General features: G+C 41.3%; 2 protein-coding genes across 2 annotated transcripts in view; one reads left to right on the top strand and one right to left on the bottom strand.

Annotated features, from left to right (window-relative positions):
* SNW1 (SNW domain containing 1) overlaps positions 1 to 9,831 on the top strand; it is a 40,286-nt gene extending 30,455 nt beyond the window's left edge. The window contains exons 11-14 of the mRNA XM_002719622.5: positions 4,013 to 4,109; positions 6,200 to 6,317; positions 8,921 to 9,084; positions 9,165 to 9,831. Coding sequence (XP_002719668.1) covers positions 4,013 to 4,109; positions 6,200 to 6,317; positions 8,921 to 9,084; positions 9,165 to 9,363 — 578 coding nt within the window. The 3' untranslated portion in view covers positions 9,364 to 9,831. The remainder of the gene's footprint in view (positions 1 to 4,012; positions 4,110 to 6,199; positions 6,318 to 8,920; positions 9,085 to 9,164) is intronic.
* Positions 9,832 to 20,990, bottom strand: SLIRP (SRA stem-loop interacting RNA binding protein). Its single transcript, XM_002719623.5, has 4 exons — positions 20,864 to 20,990; positions 18,724 to 18,782; positions 10,698 to 10,805; positions 9,832 to 9,948 (listed from the first exon to the last, which is right to left on the bottom strand). The coding sequence occupies exons 1-4, from the start codon at positions 20,958 to 20,960 to the stop codon at positions 9,877 to 9,879; spliced, it is 336 nt and encodes a 111-aa protein (XP_002719669.1). The 5' UTR covers positions 20,961 to 20,990; the 3' UTR covers positions 9,832 to 9,876.
* Positions 20,991 to 21,012: the final 22 nt, after the last annotated feature.

The following is a 21,012-nucleotide window of genomic DNA, read 5'->3' as shown; positions in this document are numbered from 1 at the left end:
GTGGAAACTTACAGGAAGGGGCAAGGTTTTGGGTGCTGCATTTATTTATTTATTTATAAAGATTTATTTATTTGAAAGGTGGAGATAGAGAGAGGCAGAGGCAGAGAGAGAGAGAGAGAGGTCTTCCATCCGCTGGTTCACTTCCCAGATAGCTGCAACGGCTGGAGCTGCACCAATCTGAAGCCAGGAGCCAGCAGCTTCTTTCGGGTCTCCCACGCAGGTGCAGGGACCCAAGGACTTAGGCCATCTTCCACTGCTTTCTCAAGTCACAGCAGAGAACTGGGTTGGAAGTGGAACAGCCAGGACCCAAACCAGCACCCACATGGGATGGTAGCACTGCAGGCAGCAGCTTTATGCCACAGCACCGACCCCAAAGGGTGCTACATTTATAATGCATCTTGGGACACCTGCATCTCATATTGGAGTGCCTGGGTTCAAGTACCAGCTCCACTTCCAGTTACAGCTTCTTCCTGATGTGCACCATGAGGCAGCAGGTACGAAGTACTAAGGCCTAAGTACTTGGATCCTGACACCCCCATGAGAGGCTTCGATGGAGTTCCAGGCTCTTGGCTTCAGCCTGGTCCTGCTTTGGCTGTTTCAGGCATTTGGGGAATGAACCAACAGATGGAAAATCTGTCTGTCTCTCTTCCCCCTCTCCCCTACCCCCGTCTCTTTCAAATAAATACATTTTGTAAAAATTTTAAATGCAGCTTCTAAAAAAAACTTGAAGGAATTAAGCTGTGTAGGTATGTAAAGGAAGAACACCCCAGTGAGAAGGATCAGCAGGTATGAAGTACGGAGCGTGTGCCTGTGGTGCTCAGGGCAAAGCAGAAAGGCCAGTGCGGCTGGATTACAGTGAGAAAGAGGAGGAAAGTGAGGTGTTTAAGGTGGGTGGGAAGAGTGGTGGTCAGATCAAAAAATGTGGCTTTTTAATCACTTGAAGGGTATGCTTATGTTTCATTACAAGGGAAACAAAGTTTGGAGCAGAGTGACATGATCTGACATATATTTTTTTCCCTAGTTTTATTGATGTATAATTGACAAATGAAAATTTTACATATTTAGGGTATACATGTTTTTATATATGTGTGTGTGTGTATATATATATATATATTCATTCTACCATCAAGCCTAATTAACAACTCAGTCACTTCATATAATTTTTTATTTTCAAGTATACAGTGCAGTTTTTTGTTTTTTGTTTTTTGTTTTTTTTTAATTTTTATTTGACAGGTAGAGTTAAAGACAGTGAGAAAGAGACGGAGAGAAAGGTCTTCCTTCCATTGGTTCACTCCCCTAATGGCTGCTACAGCCAGCACTGCGCCGATCCGAAGGCAGGAGCCAGGTGCTTCCTCCTGGTCTCCCATGCAGGTGCAGGGACCCAAGCACATGGGCCATCCTCCACTGCCCTCCTGGGCCACAGCAGAGAGTTGGACTGGAAGAGGAGCAACCAGGACTAGAACCCAGGGTGCCGGTGCCACAGGCGGAGGATTAGCCAAGTGAGCCACGGCACCAGCATACAGTGCAGTACTGTTAATTACAGTCACCAGGCAGTATAAAATTTTGGATCCTTTAACAAAATTTACCCTAATTTAAAAGGTTCCCTTGACTGCTCTATTTAAAAATAGAAGACTATAGGGTAGGCGTTGTAGTGGAGCTGGTTCAGCTACTGCTTGCCAATTCCTGCATCCATATCAGAAATCCAGTTCAAATCCCAGCCATTTGAGGAGTAAACCAGCAGATGGATAGTCTGTCTCTTTGTCTCTCCCTCCCTCCCTCTTTTTTCCTCTCTCTCTCTAACTCTGCCTTTCAAATAAATAAATCTTTTCCCCAAAAAATGGATGACTCCAGAACACCTGAGCAATTCAAAAGGATTAATTTGCCATTTTCCAATATTGGGAAGTTGACCATATACAGATAGTGAGAGGGAAAAATGAGTTCAGCCACGGGCATGTTCACTTTAACCTGGGGGTAGGGGTAAATCAGGTAATTGGTTAGAGGAGCTTCAAGTTCAACTATAGCTAGGGTTCTAAGTAGTAATTATTTACCTGAATCATACAAGGTGTTTCAAAAATTTTTGGGGAAATGCATTTTATGAAAATCTATACATGGATTTGAAATTTTTTTGCACCAAAATAAACATCCTTTGATTCCACTTTCGGGTAGGCATTTGGTGCAGCAGTCAGGTCACCACTTGGGTGGTGACCATATTGGAGTGCCTCGTTCAAGTCCCAGCACCTTCACTTCCGATGGGCCCAGCTCTGGCCATTTTGGCCATTCTGAGAGAACCTGCAGATGGAAGATCTCTCTCTCTCTCAGCTTCCTGCTGATGTTCACACTGGCAGGCAACAGATCATGGCCCAAGTACTTGGATCCTTTCCGCCACGTGAGATTCACATTGAATGCCAAGCTCCTGGCTCAGTCCTGACCTTTGTAGGCATTTAGGGAGTAACCAGAAGATAGAAGATCTCTGTCTTGCTGTCTGCCATTCAAATAAAATGAAAATAAACAAGTAATAGTTTTCAGAAGGTTTTTTACAAATCCAATTTTTACAAACTTTTTGAAGTGCTCTTGGAGATCATCACAAGTGGCCAGAGAGAGCTGTTTGCCTAATGTATGCCTAACCACGCAGTTAATTAAAAGTAAAGCTTACTGTATCTTAAGTTCTGCAGACTGATAAGAAAGAAGGAAAGAAGAAAAAAATCAGAATGGTCCTCAAAGAGTTATTTAGAATTTTGAAAAATCTGTTGCTAAGTTAGTAAAAGCTCACATTTACTGAGTGTTTATCAAGGCAGGCACCACTCTGAGTACTTTACATGTGTTACTTAATAGAATCACAGTGGCAGTCTGTACTGTGCAGTGGGACTGTTATTGTCACTGTTCCACAGAAGAAAGCGTGTACCAGGTCACACTGCCAATCTAGACAGGCTGGCCCCGGAGCTCATGCTGGTAACTATACTATATCCCCTCAGACTGGCGAGGGTAGAAAAATGAAGACAAATATAACTGCCATAGAGATCAAGATGCAGTCAGGAGGCTGGCGCTGTGGCATGACTGGTTAAGCCGCTGCCCACAATGCTGACTTCCTGTATGGGAGCTGGTTCAAGTCCTGGCTGCTCCACTTCTGATCCAGTTCCTGAAGATGTGTTTGGGAAAGCAGTGGAGGATGGCCCAAGTACTTGGGCCCCTGCACTCATGTAGGAGAGACCTGGGTGAAGCTCCTGATTCCTGGCTTCAGATGGGCCCAGCTCTGGCTATTTCAGCTATTTGGGAGTGAACCTGCAGATGGAAGATTTCTCTCTCTCTCTTTAACTCTGCCTTTCAAATAAATAAATAGATATTTAAAAAAAAGATGCAGTCAGCCCTTATGAACTATAAGCAAAAAGGTCTTTATTCAGTAGAATCTCTGAAAATATAAGGAGACTAATACATAATTTTTTTCTTGACATTTTATTACAAAAAGCCTCAAACATTTATAAAAGTTGAAGGAACTGTATGATGAACAACTGCTATCCCCACCACCTACATTCTACTGTTTATAATTCTTAGCAGTTTACATAGTTAAATTTGCTTTATCACAAATGAAGATGCTTAAAAAATTTCATAGAGAATATAATTTAAAAGGTAAGTTTATTTTGGTGAAATTTTTTTTCAGTTGGTGTAATTTTTTTCATGATACGCAATTTTCAAGAACTGAAGATCACTCATGCATAGATTTCAATTTTTTTGCACCAAAAAGAGTTGTCTTTGAATTCCATTTCCATGAGTTTTTGGAAGTCCTCTCCAGTGTGTTCATATCTCTATCCATGTATCACCATAATATTTTGATGAATTTTAAAGCAAGTAGAAGATAGCAGGACACTTGGAATCTAAACATTCTCGCTTCATGCATGATTCTGGAATTAGTTGTAAGGTTAAAAAGACTGGTATGACTACAGAGAAGTTCTTGAAATTTTTATCTAAGGTTAAGGAATATTCTCTTGTTCAAAAATTTTCAACTTTGTTCACACAGAGGATGGGGAGGCACGTGAGAGGGATGAAATCCGGCATGATAGGCGAAAAGAGAGACAGCACGACCGGAATCTTTCCAGGGCAGCTCCTGATAAGAGGTGGGTGCTATTTAAAATAAATACAGATCCTCACAAGTGCCTTCTTACACCTTTTAGGGCACCGTTTTAATTCATGGAGATCAGTTTTGGTTCTTTCCCTTTCCAATTTACTTTGGTAATTTAGTAGATTAGCCCCTGATTTTCTTGCACTGAAGTACTTTGTCCTAGCAAAATTGATTATCCCTAGATATAATCTTTCTATTTTATTTTTTTAATATTTATTTATTTATTTATTTTGGACAAGCAGAGTGGACAGAGAGAGAGAAAGGTCTTCCTTTGCCGTTGGTTCACCCTCCAATGGCCACCACGGCTGACGTGCTGTGGCCAGCGCACCCCGCTGATCCGATGGCAGGAGCCAGGTACTTCTCCTGGTCTCCCATGGGGTGCAGGGCCCAAGTATTTGGGTCATCCTCCACTGCACTCCCTGGCCACAGCAGAGAGCTGGCCTGGAAGAGGGGCAACCGGGACAGAATCTGGCGCCCCAACCGGGACTAGAACCCGGTGTGCCGGCGCCGCAAGGCGGAGGATTAGCCTAGTGAGCCACGGCGCCGGCCCCTAGATATCATCTTTTCTTCTATTATCTTGTAGATTGAGTTAGGGTTGAACAGGATAGAGATATAGAAAAGAAAATTGAGGTCACATTGATGAGAAGTAGTGAATTGGAATGTCTGGTCTGTGTGTTCTTGGCCTGCTCTGAGTGGTGAGCGGGGTCTATTATGGCCTTGTTTCTCCTGACAGGAAACGAGCTGCCACACTTTTATTGAGATATTTTGTATGCAGAGCCTCATGTCCAGTACAGTGCAGAAGAGCAGGTGTCAAAAGAACTGAAAATCAGATCTTTCTCTTGAGTAGTGTAACTTAAAATTCAGAAAGACAGTTACATAAAATAATTTGGGAAAATTTACTGGGCATGCATGATGATTACAAACTTGGATGAAACCAAAACATGTATGGAGACCATAAAGTGAAGTAGGAATTGGAGAAGCTTGACTCACCAAATGCTCATGACCAAAATTGGTAAATTGAAGAAATATTATAATATAGAGGTGGAATTGATGAAGGTTAAATGCAATATGAAGCTATTTGCTTCCCAAGTAAATGGTTTTCCATATTGTGATCACCCTATGAACATGCAGTCCCTCTGTTCAAATTGTATTTGAGAGTGAACGTTCCTGCTAGTGTTGTTCTTAGTTAGTGAGCATATTTTATTTCCCTAATGAAGTCATGGAGAAGCAGAGAATCTGAATTTAGTTGTGAGCAAAAGTTACAATGTAGAAGAAAGGGGAAGGAAATGGAGTGTGTTCAATTAATGACACTATTGGTTGGAAATCCCTAAGTTGTAAGAATTACAATGACTCCATAGATAAATTGGGCCCTTAAAACCAGTAAAGTGACTATGAGAATGAATAAGATAGAAAAGCTGTAAACTTAGAATTGGATGAAAATCAAGTTTTCTATAGAAATCACTGTAGGAACTGAACGTCTATTAAAGTAAGTGGTGACAGTTACCATGGTTTCATGGGAATGTAGATTGCATAGTACTGAAACAGCAGGAGAATTAAATTAACACGAATGCCAAAAATCATACTGAATAATCCAGCCATTGACATGTTTTCCACAAAAATGCTACTCAGACAAAATTACTTAACGTAGTTAGGTAAATGAGCTGATCCTGGTTAATTGAAAATGATTTGTGTGATGTGCCTAATTAGCATCTACTTCCCCAAACTCCCAAACCTCATATAACAATGGCAGCTATAGACCATTGCAATTTTATCTCAGCATGGATGTAAGGTGATTGCTTGTATTAAAGAATTGCATGTCAAGAAAGTCTCTTGCTTTTTTTTTTTTTTTAGCTAACAGGAAATCCTAAATGTAAAACCCAACATTTTCTACTCATGTCTCTGAAACGCTGTATAAAGGGCTGGCAACCTGATTATTCATTATCATATCATATCATATACATTATCATATCATATATCATATGCATTATCAACATACATTTCTTTTGCTTCTGAGATTGGTTGTATTTAAATTGAATTCATTTAGTTTGTAAAGTTTCTAGTTAATGACATTGTAATTCAAAATAGGTCGAAACTACAGAGAAATGAAAATCGGGATATCAGTGAAGTCATTGCTCTTGGTGTGCCCAACCCTCGGACTTCCAACGAAGTTCAGTATGACCAAAGGCTCTTCAACCAGTCCAAGGTACAAGGATTTTAGAAACACTGGATCTTGTGTGTTGGCATGAATACCTATCATGGGGGCTGAGGGGAGGGAAATAACAGGTCTTAGATTTGGATCAGCCCATGAAATACCATCATAAAGACAGAAAAATACTGGAAGTTGTATATTGTAACTTAAGAGACAAGTAGGGTGTGGCATAGTGGCATGGGGTAAAGCCACCGCCTGCAGTGCCAGCATCCCATATGGGTGCTGTTTCAAGTCCCAGCTGCTCCTCTTCCAATCCAGCTCTCTGCTATGGCCTGGGAAAGCAGTGGAAGATGGCCCAAGTCCTTGAGCCCCTACACACGTGTGGGAGACCCAGAAGAAGCTCCTGGCTCCTGGCTTCGGATTAGGCCAACCCTGGCTGTTAGGGCCATCTGGGGAGTGAACCAGCAGATAGAAGACCTCTCTCTCTGCCTCTGCCTCTCTGTAACCCCGCCTTCAAATAAATGAATCTTTAAAATAAAAAAAGGGGGATAAGTAAGATGAAACAGTGCTAATTGTGACCTTTTATACTTGGCTAAGATTGGAGACACTGGTAGGAAATGAATTAGATGATAAAATAAGTAAAACCAGGAGCAAGAATTGGTCTAGCATTTGTGTCAGAGTACCTAAATTCAGTACCCAGTTCCATCTCCTGCATTCTGCTGATGCCAACCCTGGGAGGCAGTGGTGATGGCTCAAAGTAGTTGGGTTCCTGCCATCAACATGGATTGCATTTCCAGCTCCCAGCTGTGTCTTGCCTATTGAAGGCATTTGGTGAATGAACCAGTCAATCAGAGAGTGCGCACATGCTCTACCTTCTCTAAAAGTACTGCTTAGTTTACATTTTTGTTGATTCTTGGATTTTTTTTTTTTTAAGATTTATTTATTTTGAAAGAGAGAGATGGGGAGAGAGAGTGGGTGAGAGAAGTCTTCCATCTAATGGTTCACACTTCCCAGATGGCTGCAATAGCCAGTGTTGGGCCAGGGTGAAGCCAGGAGCTTCTTTCTTCAGGGTCTGCCACATGGATGGCAGGGACCCAGGTACTTGGGCCATCTTCTACTGCTTTCTTAGGCACTTTAACCACTATGCTACACCAGTCCCTGAATTTTCTTTAATGCTATAGAAATGTCAACTTAGGCCCTTTATTGAGTTTTGTGTTCCTTGTCAGTTATGTAAGTTGCAAATAGCAGCTCCCATGCTGTGGGTTGTGTCTTCAGTGTTGATTGTCCCTTTGCTGTGCAGAAGCTCTTTATTGTGATGAGATCCCATGAGTCGATTTTTCTGACCCAGAAACTCCTTTCCTTCCATGTCCTGAAGCATCTCCCTTTTTTTTATAGTAGTTTCAAAGTTCCTGGTCTTAACATGTAGTTCTTTGAGGTTTCCAATGTATAAGATCGTGTCTTCTGTAAACAGTGATGGTTTGATTTTCTCCTTTCCGATTTGGATGCCCTTTCTTTCTCTTGCCTCATTGCTGTGGTTAAGACTTCCAGTACCATGTTGAACAAAAATGGTTAAAGTGAGCATTCTTGTCTTATTCCACATCTTAGAAAACCTTTAGCTTTTCCCCTTTTGTTATGTTGTTGGTCAACATGGGATCTTTAAAAAATGAAGCTGTAGATTAACTTATGGGACAGGTTGTCAGAAAATTGATTTCTAGTTATCGTTAACTAGCTACTGGGACACTATAGGCCTGGAAACGTACTTTTCTGTTTGAATTCACCTAAGATTGATATTAACTCTGCATAAGTTGTGAGATCAAAGATCGAGTGCCTTTTCCTTCAAGGATCTTATAGCCTACTGAAGAAGATACACACAGAAAGACTGGCTTAGAATACAGAAGTGTAAGTTCCACTGGATGTAGAGGGGGAAGGGTTAATTACGACTTCAAAGTTTTAGGAAGATTTGAAGGCAATATCCTGGTAAGCTTGTATAAGTAACAATCATAAAGGTATTAGGTGCTTTTTGTATTCCTGGTATTGTTCTAAATCTTCTATCATCTCAAATAATACAGTATAAAGTCATACTGTGTTCTTTAGGTGAGGAAATTGAGAGGTTTAGCTAGTACTGATGAAATTAAGATTCAAGCTTGGATGTCTTGACTCCAAAGCTTTGTTCTTACCCACTATGCAATGGGAATTTCCAGAGCAAAGGGAGTTAGTGGTCAAAGTTCCACACAAGTAAATACTTTCACGACAACTGTTACAAGCTTAAGCTTAAAGCATTTAAAGTTGTGATGAAAACATCTCCATTGTTTAAGATTTCCGCTGAGGAAATACGAGGGATATAATACTTGTTACCGTAAATGGCATCAGAGAAATGTTTCATAGTTCCTGCATCTTCGTGTCTCTGAGTATACACAAATGAAAACGTCAAGTTTGCTCTTACAGTAGTAGCACCTTCCTGTGTTAATGATTTCTTCACATGTACCTGATCCAAGGCTGTGGGTGAGAATGTGATGGTGGTAGGAACAAAAGTATATGCACTTTATGACAGTTTTTTAATTTGTAGTTCAGCTTGCTCTCCAAGAGCACGGGTTTATATATTTAACATGATTGTAGTAAACAGATTCAGTTTCAGTAACGTGTCCATTTTCCCACAGGGTATGGACAGTGGATTTGCAGGTGGAGAAGATGAAATTTACAATGTTTATGATCAAGCCTGGAGAGGTGGTAAAGATATGGCCCAGAGTATTTACAGGCCCAGTAAAAATCTGGACAAGGACATGTATGGTGATGACCTAGAAGCCAGAATAAAGACCAACAGGTACAAAAGCAGACAGCTCCATTTCAACATTCACACCAGTGAAAACAAAGTAGTTCATAGTCCTTTCTCTTTTTCCCTAGGTTTGTTCCCGACAAGGAGTTTTCTGGTTCAGACCGCAGGCAGAGAGGCCGAGAAGGACCAGTTCAGTTCGAGGAAGATCCTTTTGGTTTGGACAAGTTTTTGGAAGAAGCCAAACAGCATGGTGGCTCCAAAAGACCTTCAGATAGCAGCCGCCCCAAGGAGCATGAACACGAAGGCAAGAAGAGGAGAAAGGAGTAGACGGCTGCGTCTCTTCAGAGAGACTGAACTGTTATCTGTAACCCTAGTGATGCAAGTCATGTGGGGAACACTTTGTAAATGGTCAGGATAAAACCAAATCGGTGTGCAGACCCCAGGGCTACTTTTTACTACAAGAGAAAGGGGATTGAAAATTCTACTTTGAATTAGATTTTTTTAAAGATTGAGTTCTGTTTGTGTGTCTCCCACCTGTCGGCACTTATAGAACATACTGCCCTACACACAAAATTAAGGCCACTTCCTTTTGTGTGATGCTAGTAGTTTGGGGTTCATATTTGTATAAGAATGACTGCTAAAGAATAAAGTTACCCCAACCACAGTGAGTTCACATACTGGAACTGTCCTGCCAAATGAATTTTGCCCCTATTGTGTTCATTTTATTTTGGAGTAGGGAAAGTAAGGTCTTGCTTAGAGCAACTATTTGTTTCAAATAAAAACATTTAGACAAAATTCTCAGTTACGTTTACTTTATTAAGTAGGCAGTAATTAAAACTCTCAAAAATCTTTCTCTTCATCAGATGTTTGATCCCCTTGCAAAACTTTTGGTCTTTGAGCTTGAACGTGCAGCTGAAAAAAATCAAGGCAGCATTGTAAGGAAAGGCAACGTCTGCAGAAACACTAAACGTGGCTACTTGAAAACCGCCATCTTAGGATTCCGCACCAGTAACTCCAGCAGCTGGTGATTCCTTTCTCTTTAGATTCCCTCGGCTTCAATTAAAAATCGTAAATCAGGCAGGCATTTGGTGCAGCAGCAAAAGTGCTGCTTGGGATGCCCAAATCCTGTATCGGAGTGCCTAAGTTCAAGTCCCAACATTGCTCCCAGTTCCAGCTTCCTAACACACACCCTGAGAGGAAGCAGGCAATAGCTCAAAGAGTGAGGGCCCTGAAAACCATGTGGGAGAGAAACCTGAGTTGAATTCCCTATTCTTGGATTTGGCCTGGCCCAGCCCCAGCTGTTGCAGACAGGTAGGGGAGAACCAACAGATGGAAGATCTTTCTCCCTGTCTGTGAAATTAAGAAGAGAAAAATTATAGATAAGTTTGGCCCGGTATCACCTAGTAAGTGGGAAAAGCCAGGACTGCAATCCGAGTTAGCCTGACTCAAAAGTAAACTGCTATTTCCGCTGTTCAGTTACATATCCCACTTTGCTAAACCATCACAGTCTTCCCTCGCTTCCCCCTGCAGACCTTTCAGAACTGGGCACTCTGCCACCACACTGTCACAGCAATGAGGAAGCTTCAGTTAGACGTCTCCCCAGATCCCTGCCGTCCCACACGGCCACTACACAGAGAGCTCAGGATGTGACATGGGTTTACCTTGACTCCATCAATAATGTGGTTTTCCTGTTGCAGTGCATTCTGAAGTTCTTCTTCTGAAGAAAACTGAATCCAACCCATACCTCTATGAAAGCCAGTCTCTTTGTCCTAAAAATTCAAAATACAGATGGTCCTCAACTTGAAAAGGGTACCCATACAAGCATTCTGTTTTGTACTATCTTCAATTAATTACATGAGACACTTAACATTTTATTTTAAAATACACATTGCATTATGTAACTATGCTAATGTAAGTGTTCTGAGAACATTCAAGTTAGACTACACTAAGCTATGGTATTTGATAGGTTAAGTAATAAACATTTTCAACTTAATGGTAATTTCATGTTAAAATAGTTTATCAACAGGTAAATTGAGCAGCATCTGCACAGGGAAAGATTAAAATCAGGTTACAGATTTAATAAAGGTCAGTAGCCTTGCTTTAGTACACATTTATTCTCATTCCCTCTGCTTTTCCTCTGTCGTTGCAGATCCGGGGAATGGGCTTTCTGTATCGTTCTAAATGCAATCCCCACTAGTGGGAATTTTGATTCATTAAAAAGTACTCTTCTTGTTTCTAACCTAATTTTCTAGAGTAAGCCTCAAAATCCAGCTCCATCTGTCATTTCTGAGACCATTCACCTTTATTACTGCCACTACCATTATTACTTATTCCTAATAAAAATAGGAAGGGAAACATTTTCCCTTACCACTTAGTTCCAGACTATGGTTAATGTAAACAATTTTACTACTTTCCCTTATACAAAAAGGCAGGGTACTCATCCAACCTATACACCACAGGCATCCTGTATGGGCGCTGCTTTGAGACTTGGCTGCTCTACTCCCAATCCAGCTCTGTGCTGTGGCCTGGGAAAGCAGTAGAAGATAACCCAAGTGCTTAGGCTCCTGTACCCCGTGGGAGACCTGGAAGAACTCTTGGCTCCTGGCTTCAGATCAGCGCAGCTCCGGCCACTGTGGGCATTTTGGAAGTGAGCCAGCAGATGGAAGACCTTTCTCTCTTTCTCCCACTCCCTGTAACTCTACCTACCTCTCAAATAAAATCTTATTAATAATAATAATAATAATCTGTTCCAGGTGCTAAATTATTTGTACTTTTTGCTGGCAATCAAGGAAAAACACTGTTTCAGAAGACACTTTTTAAATACGCTGTTCATGAAAGATGGCCCAACTACTTGGGCTCCTACCACCCACATGGAAGACGTGCATGGAATTCCAGACTCCTGGCTTCACCCTGGCCCAACCCTGACTGCTGTGGTCACTTGGGGAGCAAACCAGCAGATAGAAGATTCTCTCTTTCTGTTTCCCTCCCTCTTTCAAATACATAAACCTTTTTTTAAAAAAAGAAACTGGTTTTTAAACTTAAAAAAGCTTTTCATGTTCGTAATACATGTGCCTCATTCTTTTAATCATCTTCATAAAATTCCATTTTCATCAATGACAGTATTTAATCAATCACACTCATGAACATTTATGTTTAGTTATTTGACATTATTAATGCTTCTTTGAATATTCTTGACCATGCATTTCTCTAGGATAAATTCCAAGAAATGGAATTGTTTGATTAAAGCAAATGTAAATTCTCAATTGTTAAACTTTGCCAAACTATACAGTACCAGTTACACTTCACAACCTGAGTGCCAGTTTCCCTATACATTCACCACCACCAGATCTGAGTAATCAGATCACTGGAAGTCAAGTAACATTAAATCAAAAGTTAAGAATTTAAGTTTTGGGCCATCATTGTGGCCTAGCAGGTAAAGCCACTGCCTGTGACACTGGCATTCCATATGGGCACTGATTTGTGTCCTGGCTGCCCCACTTCTGATTGAGCTCCCTGCTAATGACCTGGGAAAGCAGCGGAGGATGGCCCAAGAGTTTGGGCACCTGCCACCTTTGTGGCAGACCCAGAAGAAAATCCTGGCTCCTGGCTTTGGCCTAGCTCAGTCCTACCCATTGTGGCCACTAGGGGAGTGAACCTGCCGATGGAAGATCTCTCTCTCTGTCCCTCTCTGTGACTGACTAAATAAATCTTGGGAAAAAAAAATAAGTTTCTGGGACAAACGTTTGGTACAGACACCACTTAGGACCCCCACATCCCACACTGGAGTGCCTGGTTCAAGCCCCAGCTCCTCTGCAGCTTCCTGCTGATGGGCATTCTGGGAGACAGCAGGTGGTGGCCCAAATACTTGGGTCCCTGTCACCCACATGGGAGACCCAAATGGAGATCCAGATCCCAGCTTCAGCCTGGCCCAGCCCTGGCTCTTGTGGCATTTGGGGAATGAGACAACAGATGGAAGATTCTCATTCTCATATTCTCTCTCCCTCTATCTGCCTAAATGAAAAATTTAAAGAGTTTAAGGTGCTTGAAGATTATTTTACCATAGCCCTTTCAATGCCATGAAGAAAAACTGTGGTAGATATAAGATATAAGATATAAGAAAAACTGAAGTGGATATAAACTCACATCACTCCTCAAAGACTTATCAGTACTAAAAAGCCCATGGAAAAATACAGACCAGGGAATAGAACTAATTTATAGAATGATTCTAGACCTTTATGAGAAAGCAAAGGGAAATGTAATTAATATATAAATGTTGGTTTATTAGTAATACTAAAAAAAATGGCACTCCATTAGGAAAAACAAAATAGCTATTCTGCCAAGTTATGGTAAAATTATTCTCTATCTCAAGTCCTTAGGAGGACACTGAGGTAGGCTGAATTCTAAGATGGAGCCCTGATCCCTATTCTATACTCTATATAACCCCCTGCCTTAAGGTAGACAGGCCTGTTACTTCTGTGCAAAAGAATATGACAAAGGGGGAGGGACGGTGCTCCCTTGATTAGGTGATGAGGCAAGGCAATAGGGGTCACTTCTGATTAGCTAAAGTAGTATTTCAGGGAGCATACTGGCTTTGAAGTTGCCATACTGGAAGAAAGCCTAAGGAGAGGGAGAAAACAAAGAAGGCAGGAGGTCCCTTGGAGTGAAAGAAGCTCCTCACGGAAAGTCCAAAACTGCTAACAGGGTCCCGAGTCCTACACTGAGAGAAGAATTCTACCAAGAAACCGAGGGAGCTTGAAAGGCAGTCTCTGCAGCCTGCAATGAGAAAGACTGCAGGCCCAGGGGATGCCCGGCTTACAACGACGTGAGTCCCGAGTGCAGGGCCTAGCTAAGCCGTGTCCAGCTAGGAAACGTCTGAGCCAGTAAGCTTGTGGTCATTTGCAACAATAAAAAACTAACACCTATTCTTTTCATCAATGCATGGAACTTTGTCTAGAATAGGCCATATGCTAGGCCGTAAAGCCAGTCTCAACAAATTAAAAAAAAAAAAAAATTGAAACATACCATGTATCTTTTTTGACCAAAATGTAATGAAGCTGGAAATTAACAACTCAAGAATCTAGAAAATATGCAAACGCATGGAGACTGAAGAAAACACTCCTGAATGAACAGTGGGTCATAGAAGAAATCAAAAGGGAAATAAAAGATTCCTGGAAATGAAGATGACAATACAACATATCAAAACTTACAGGGTACAGCAAAAGCAGTGTTAAGAGGGAAGTTAATAGCAACTAGTGCAATAATCAAGAAATTAGAAGGGCATCAAATAAATGAGCTATCAATGCATCTCATGGAGCTAGAAAAACAACAAATCAAACCCAAAATAAGGAGGAAAGAAATAGTTAAAATTGGAGAAGAAATAAAGAAAACCTTTTTTTTTTTTAAATAAACAAATTGATACACCACTGGCCCAACTAACCAAAAAAAGAGGGAGAGATGAAAAAGGAGATGTAACAGAAACCACAGAAATAAAAAAAGAATCATCAGGAATTACTACAAACAGCTACATGTCAACAAATTGGAAAATCTAGAAGAAATGGATAAATTCCTAGACACATGCAATTAGCAAAACTGAGTCATGAAGACACTGAAAACCTAAAGAGAACAATACCAAGATGGAAATTGAATCAGTAATAAAGACCCTTCCAACACAGAAAAGCCCAGGACCAGATGGCTTTACTGCTGAATTCTACCAGACTTAGAAAGAAGAAGGGAGGGAATCCTCCCAAACTCCTTCTATGAGGGCAACATCACCTTAATTCCAAAACCAGAAAAAGATACAAGAGAATTATAGACCAATATCACTTATGAACATAAATGCAAAAATCCTCAAGAAAGTACTAGCTAATCAAATTGAACACATCAGAAAGCTCATTCACCTAGACCAAGTGTGATCTATCCCTGGTATGCAGGAATGGTTTAACATACACAAATCAATAAATGTGATACATCATATTAACAAATTGAAGAATAAAAATCACATGATTATCTCAATAGATACAGAGAGCATTGGATAAAATACAATATCCTTTCCTGATAAAAACCTTAAACAGGCTGGTGTTATGGCATAGCAGTTAAAGCTGCTGCCTACAGTGCCAGCATCCCAAATGGGCACAGGTTTGAGTCCCAGCTGCTCCACTTCCGATCCAGCTCTCTGCTATAGCAGGGGAAAACAGTAGAATATGGCCCAAGTCCTTGTCCCCTGCACCTGCATGGGAGACCAGGAAGAAGCTCCTGGTTCCTGGCTTTGGATCCACGCAGCTCCAACCATTGTGGCCAACTGGGGAGTGAACAAGCATATGAAAGACCTCTCTCTCTCTCTCTATGCCTCTCCTTCTCCCTCTGTGTAACTCTGACTTTCAAGTAAATTAGCAAATTAAAAAAAAAAAAAACTTAAACAAACTGGGTATAGAAGGAACTTTCCCTAACACAATCAAGGCAAACCCACAGCCAGTATCATATAGAATGAGGAAAAGTTGGAAGCATTTCCACTAAGATCCAGAACAAAGATGTCCACTTTCACCACTGCTATTCAATACAGTCCTGGAAGATTCAGCCAGAGACTACTAGAACTCGTAAGAGTGCTTGGTAAAGGTGAAGGATATAAATTAACAAACAAATATCAATAGCCTTGAATACACAGATAATGTCATGACTGAAAAAGAACTTGTAAGATCAGTCTCATTCACAATGGGTACAAAAAGAATTGGAATAAATTTGACCAAGGAGGTAAAATATCTATACAACGAAAATTAAAAAACATTAAAGAGGCCGGCGCCGCGGCTCACTAGGCTAATCCTCCGCCTAGCGGCGCCGGCACACCGGGTTCTAGTCCCGGTCGGGGCACCAGATTCTGTCCCGGTTGCCCCTCTTCCAGGCCAGCCCTCTGCTGTGGCCAGGGAGTGCGGTGGAGGATGGCCCAGGTGCTTGGGCCCCTGCACCCCATGGGAGACCAGGAAAAGCACCTGGATCCTGGCTCCTGCCATCGGATCAGCGCGGTGCGCCGGCCGCAGTACACCGGCCGCGGTGGCCATTGGAGGGTGAACCAAAGGCAAAAGGAAGACCTTTCTCTCTGTCTCTCTCTCTCACTGTCCACTCTGTCAAAAAAAAAAAAATTAAAGAAAGAAATAGAAGGCACAAAAAAAAAATGGAAAAATCTTTCATGTTTGCAGATTGGAAGAATTAACATCATCACAATATCCATACTACAGAAAGTAATTTGCAGATTCAACATGATCTCAATAAAAATATCAACAACATCTTCTCAGATCTAGAAAAAATGCTGCTAAAATTCATATGGAAACACAAGAGACTCTGAATAACTAAAGCAACCTTAAACGACAAAAACAACGCTGGAGGCATCACAACACCAGATTTCAAGACATACTACAGGGCAGTTATAATCAAAACAGCCTGGTACTGACACAAAAATAGATACGTAGTCCAATGGAACAGAACAGAATCCCCAGAAATCAATCCACATATCTACAGACAACTAATCTCTGACAAAGCAGCTAAAATCAGTCCCTGGAGAAAAGACAGTCTCTTAACAAATGGTGCTGGGAAAATTGGATCTCCTCATGTAAAACTATGAAACAAGACCCCTACCTTACACCCTATACAAAAAATTAACTAAAAATGGCTCAAGGACCTAAATCTATGACCTGATACCATCAAGTTACTAGAGGAGAACATTGAGGAAACTGCAAGACATTGGCATAGCAAAGACTTCTTGGAAAAGACCCCAGAAGCACAAGTAATCAAAGCAAAAATAGACCAATGGGATTACATCAAGCTAGGAAACCTCTGCACTGCAAAGGAATCAATTAAGTCAAGATGCAACCAACAGAATGAGAGGAAATATCTGCAAACTCTGCAAATAACGATATCCAGAATCTATAAAGAGCTCAAGAAACTCAACAATAACAAAACAAACAATCCAGTTAAGAAATGGGCAAAGGACTTGAACAGGCATTTTTCAAAAAAGGAAATTCAAATGGCCAACAGACACATGAAAAAATGCTCAAGATCACAAGCCATCATGGAAATGCAAATAAAACCACAATGAGGTTTCATCTCATCCCAGTTAGAGTGATTCTCACATAGACATCAAAAAAACAATAAATGCTGGCAAGGTTGTGGGGAAAAGGCTGCCTAATCCACTGTTGGTGGGAATGCAAACTAGTACAGTCATTGTGGCAGACAGTATAGAAACTCCTCAGAAAGCTAAAAAACAGATCTACCATTTGACCCAGGCATCCCTCTCCTAGGAATTTACCCAAAATGAAATCTGCATATGAAAGAGTTATCCGCACCCCCATGTTTACTGCAGCTCAATTCACAATAGCTAAAAAATGGAATCAACCCAGAGGCCCATCAACATCAAGAAAAATTTGATACAAATACACTATGGAATATTACTCAGCCATAAAAAGGAATTAAATCCTGTCTTCTGCAACAAAATGGATGCAACAGGAAACCATTACATTTACTGAAATAAGCCAGTCCCAAAAAGACAAATATTGTGTTTTCCCTGATCTGTGGTAACTAAAAGAGCACAAAAAAAGTAATGTATAATTAATCACATTGCAATCTGCATGAAATTATCCCTGTGCATAAACTGTTGAGAAATGGCTTAAACTCTAAATGATCTTAATTATTATAACCACACAGGAAATATTTAGATGTTACACATCATTAGTTGTATTTCATTGGAAGAAACTATGAATGACTAATTGACAAAAAAAACTATATATGGGTAAAATGGTCATTTATACATTCAATTATTGGTTATAGTCATGGTCTATATTCCCACTAAACTAAGATCTTTTTGCTTTTTACTTGTTAAACTTCTTTGGCAAAATATTGTCTTTTTACTGTAATATAAATTTAAAATATCTTAAAAACTAAAAAAAAAAAAAAAAGAAAGGTAGAAGGAAGGAGGAAGGGAGGAAGGAAGGAGAATATCATTATGTTCTTAGAACTGTCTCTACAAATCATACTGAATCTATTAAAATTAAAAGAAAAAGAATGGGTTGGAAAAGCACCTTTAAAGAGGGTGTGGTGCCGGCACCGCGGCTCACTAGGCTAATCCTCCGCCTTGCGGCGCCGGCACACGGGGTTCTAGTCCCGGTCTGGGTGCCGCATTCTGTCCCGGTTGCCCCTCTTCCAGGCCAGCTCTCTGCTGTGGCCAGGGAGTGCAGTGGAGGATGGCCCAAGTGCTTGGGCCCCTGCACCCCATGGGAGACCAGGAGAAGTACCTGGCTCCTGCCATCGGATCAGCGCGGTGCGCCGGCCGCAGCACGCTGGCTGCGGCGGCCATTGGAGGGTGAACCAACGGCAAAGGAAGACCTTTCTCTCTGTCTCTCTCTCTCTCTCTCACTATCCACTCTGCCTGCCAAAAAAAAAAAAAAAGAGGGTGTGGAGGGGATGAGGTTCAGGAGGGAGGAGAAATGTGCATCCACTAAAGGTAGGTTATAATGCAACCTAAAAGAAAAAACAAAACTAACACCTATGAAAATTTCTTTTAATCTTTTAATCAGTATCACGTATAATTTCACCAATATTTTAAACAGCTTCATTCCATTAGATATAAGTTGGCTTGTTTTGGTTAAAAAATCGAGAATTAAAGGATAATATGAATAGTCTTTTTTTAAAGATAATACTCACAAAAGGTACAGTGCACTTTCGTATATGGCCAAATTGTGCAAAGTGTTTTCTCAGCTCACCTGTACCAAGGGAGAAATAACATTAAAAACAGTTAGTAGACTCATATTTTAACTTCTGTAGTCCAGACTACAGCTAGAAGCCAAAAGGAGATCTAGAATCTCAAACTTCCTATGGACACTTCCTGAAAGTCTTCAGAGTTAAGAATCAGCTTTGAATTTAGAGCTTTATTCCAGAGTTGGTGACAGGACAGGAACGTGGAGAGAGGAACTGCTGCTGAGTCCACTGCAGTCCTCAGGACAGTGCATCCTCAGCACATATTCAGTGTTTTCATTATCACCAGGTAAAGTGCCACGCGTGTAGATAATAATCCCTGTGAGCAGATCGCACGGAAGACAAATACAAATACAATCCACTATGTTCCCAGCTATATCGGAGAATGTAAAATAAAATCTGACCTTACTAATCTTTCATAATTTGAAGTTTACACTAGATCAAATATTCAAAGCTCTAAAATGTGTGGTTTATCCCACCTGCCTTTCCTGCCATATTTACCACTGCTTTTCCAGTTTAGGAAACTAAATTCTCTGTATCTGTCCTGTGACTTCCATCTCTTCCTGTCCGAATTCTAACTACCCTTCCAGACTCAGGCCAAATACATGAATATGACTTTACTGGGTTCTTGTGTAACACAATAAAATGCACTATCTTTGTGAGACAGCCAAGAATTGATGTATAATCATAAAGATCAAAAACTACATGACCTCTTCCTCTTCTGATTTACAGTGCTTACATTTTGCTGATGTACATTTTATATTATCTGGTTATGGATCCTAGTTCATAAAAACCTTATTGGTTCAATGACTGCCTATATTTGTTGCTTAAAAATTTCCTTATCCCTACAACACTGTAATATCCCTGAATACAGAAATCGCCATGCTGAGAGTAGCATTACAGCACAACTGATTAAGCTGATGGCTGGAATGTACACATCCCATATCACACGCCAATTCAAGTCCTGGCACCTCACTTCCAATCTAGCTTCCTGTTAGTGCATCCTGACAGGCAGCAGATGATGGCTCAAGTGCTTGGGCCTCTGCCACGCCACCCACATGGGAGACCCGGATGGAATTCCTGGCTCCTGGCTTCAGCCTGGACTTGCCCTGGCTGTTATGTGCATGGGGAGTAAACCAGGAATAGAAGATCTCTCTCTCTCTCACTCTCACTTTGCCTTTCAGGTGGATGAAAAATAAATATTTTTAAAAGACAACCGTGTTTTACAGTTTCTGATACACAGTATGGTCTCAATATTGGCTGAATGAAAAAATAAATGTCAGGAAATCTTCAACAATCCACAGAGGCTAAATTTCTCTTCCAGGGCCTAGGAGGGACTTAAAAGTTCTGGAAAACACTTCTAAAACAAACCAGGTAGGACATGAGCCCTTCCCAAACCACCTAAAATTGTTTAGGAGAAACAGCTACAAGTCCCAAGAACAATGTCCACACATGAAAGATATTCCTTAAATATGTGCTGAATTAATCTCTGTCCTGTGGTCTGATGGAGATCTCACAGGCTTCTCAAACTCAACACATTGAAACATTAATCTTCATCTCTGGGCCTGCTCCTCCTAAATTCTCTCTGTGCAATGCGCCAAAGCTAAACGCAGAACTCATTCCTCCCTGTCCTTCATCCCACATCCATCCCCATTCAAGCCACCACGAAACGCCGTGCACTTTGCTTCCCTAACACTAGGGGATCTGACTGACTGACTCTCTCACACACACACCCCTTCTTTGAGAACCTGGTTCAGATCTTCATCTTTGAACTGAAATTTCCTTTTGGCTCATCTCCTGGCCTACAACCTTGCCAACAAGGATCCGTCGTCCACACGGACTGCAGGGAAGTTACCAAGTAATAAACCTTCCTATCAAATCACTTCGGAAGTCAGGAGACCGTGAGCGCGTGTCTCCCAAAGCTCCGGAAAGCTAACAATTAATTGCAAGCAAAATTTCTTTCTGCTCATTAGCTTGTTCAGGAGCAATCCAGTCACATGCTGACTTTAGTGCTCTAGAGAAGTCCGCAGAGGTCCTGAGGATCACCTGAAACCTAAAGTTCCTCCCTTCCCCTATAGTCAACACTCACTCGATGCTGCGGTCCAAGGGATTTTTCTGACGAAAGCAACTGGCCGACTAATACTCGCCCGCAGTCCCACGGCACTCCTCACTGCAGAGGCCGCCATCTTTAGTTTGAAGGACCTAAGCGACCTGGGGTCACGACCGCGGAAGAACAAG

This window comes from Oryctolagus cuniculus, chromosome 20, assembly GCF_964237555.1.
Source record: "Oryctolagus cuniculus chromosome 20, mOryCun1.1, whole genome shotgun sequence".
NCBI lineage: Eukaryota > Metazoa > Chordata > Mammalia > Lagomorpha > Leporidae > Oryctolagus > Oryctolagus cuniculus.
Note: the sequence above shows the minus strand (reverse complement) of the source record. Positions and strands in the feature narration are given on the sequence as shown.

What these genes read in the sequence shown, in the direction of transcription:
- SLIRP (XM_002719623.5), bottom strand. Translation starts at nt 20,960, where the DNA reads ATGGCGGCCTCTGCAGTGAGGAGTGCCGTGGGACTGCGGGCGAGTATT. An exon ending in CCCTTGGACCGCAGCATCGA is followed by an intron (nt 18,783 to 20,863) that starts GTGAGTGTTGAC and finishes CCCTTGGTACAG; the next exon opens with GTGAGCTGAGAAAACACTTT. An exon ending in GAAAGTGCACTGTACCTTTT is followed by an intron (nt 10,806 to 18,723) that starts GTGAGTATTATC and finishes TTGAATTTTTAG; the next exon opens with GACAAAGAGACTGGCTTTCA.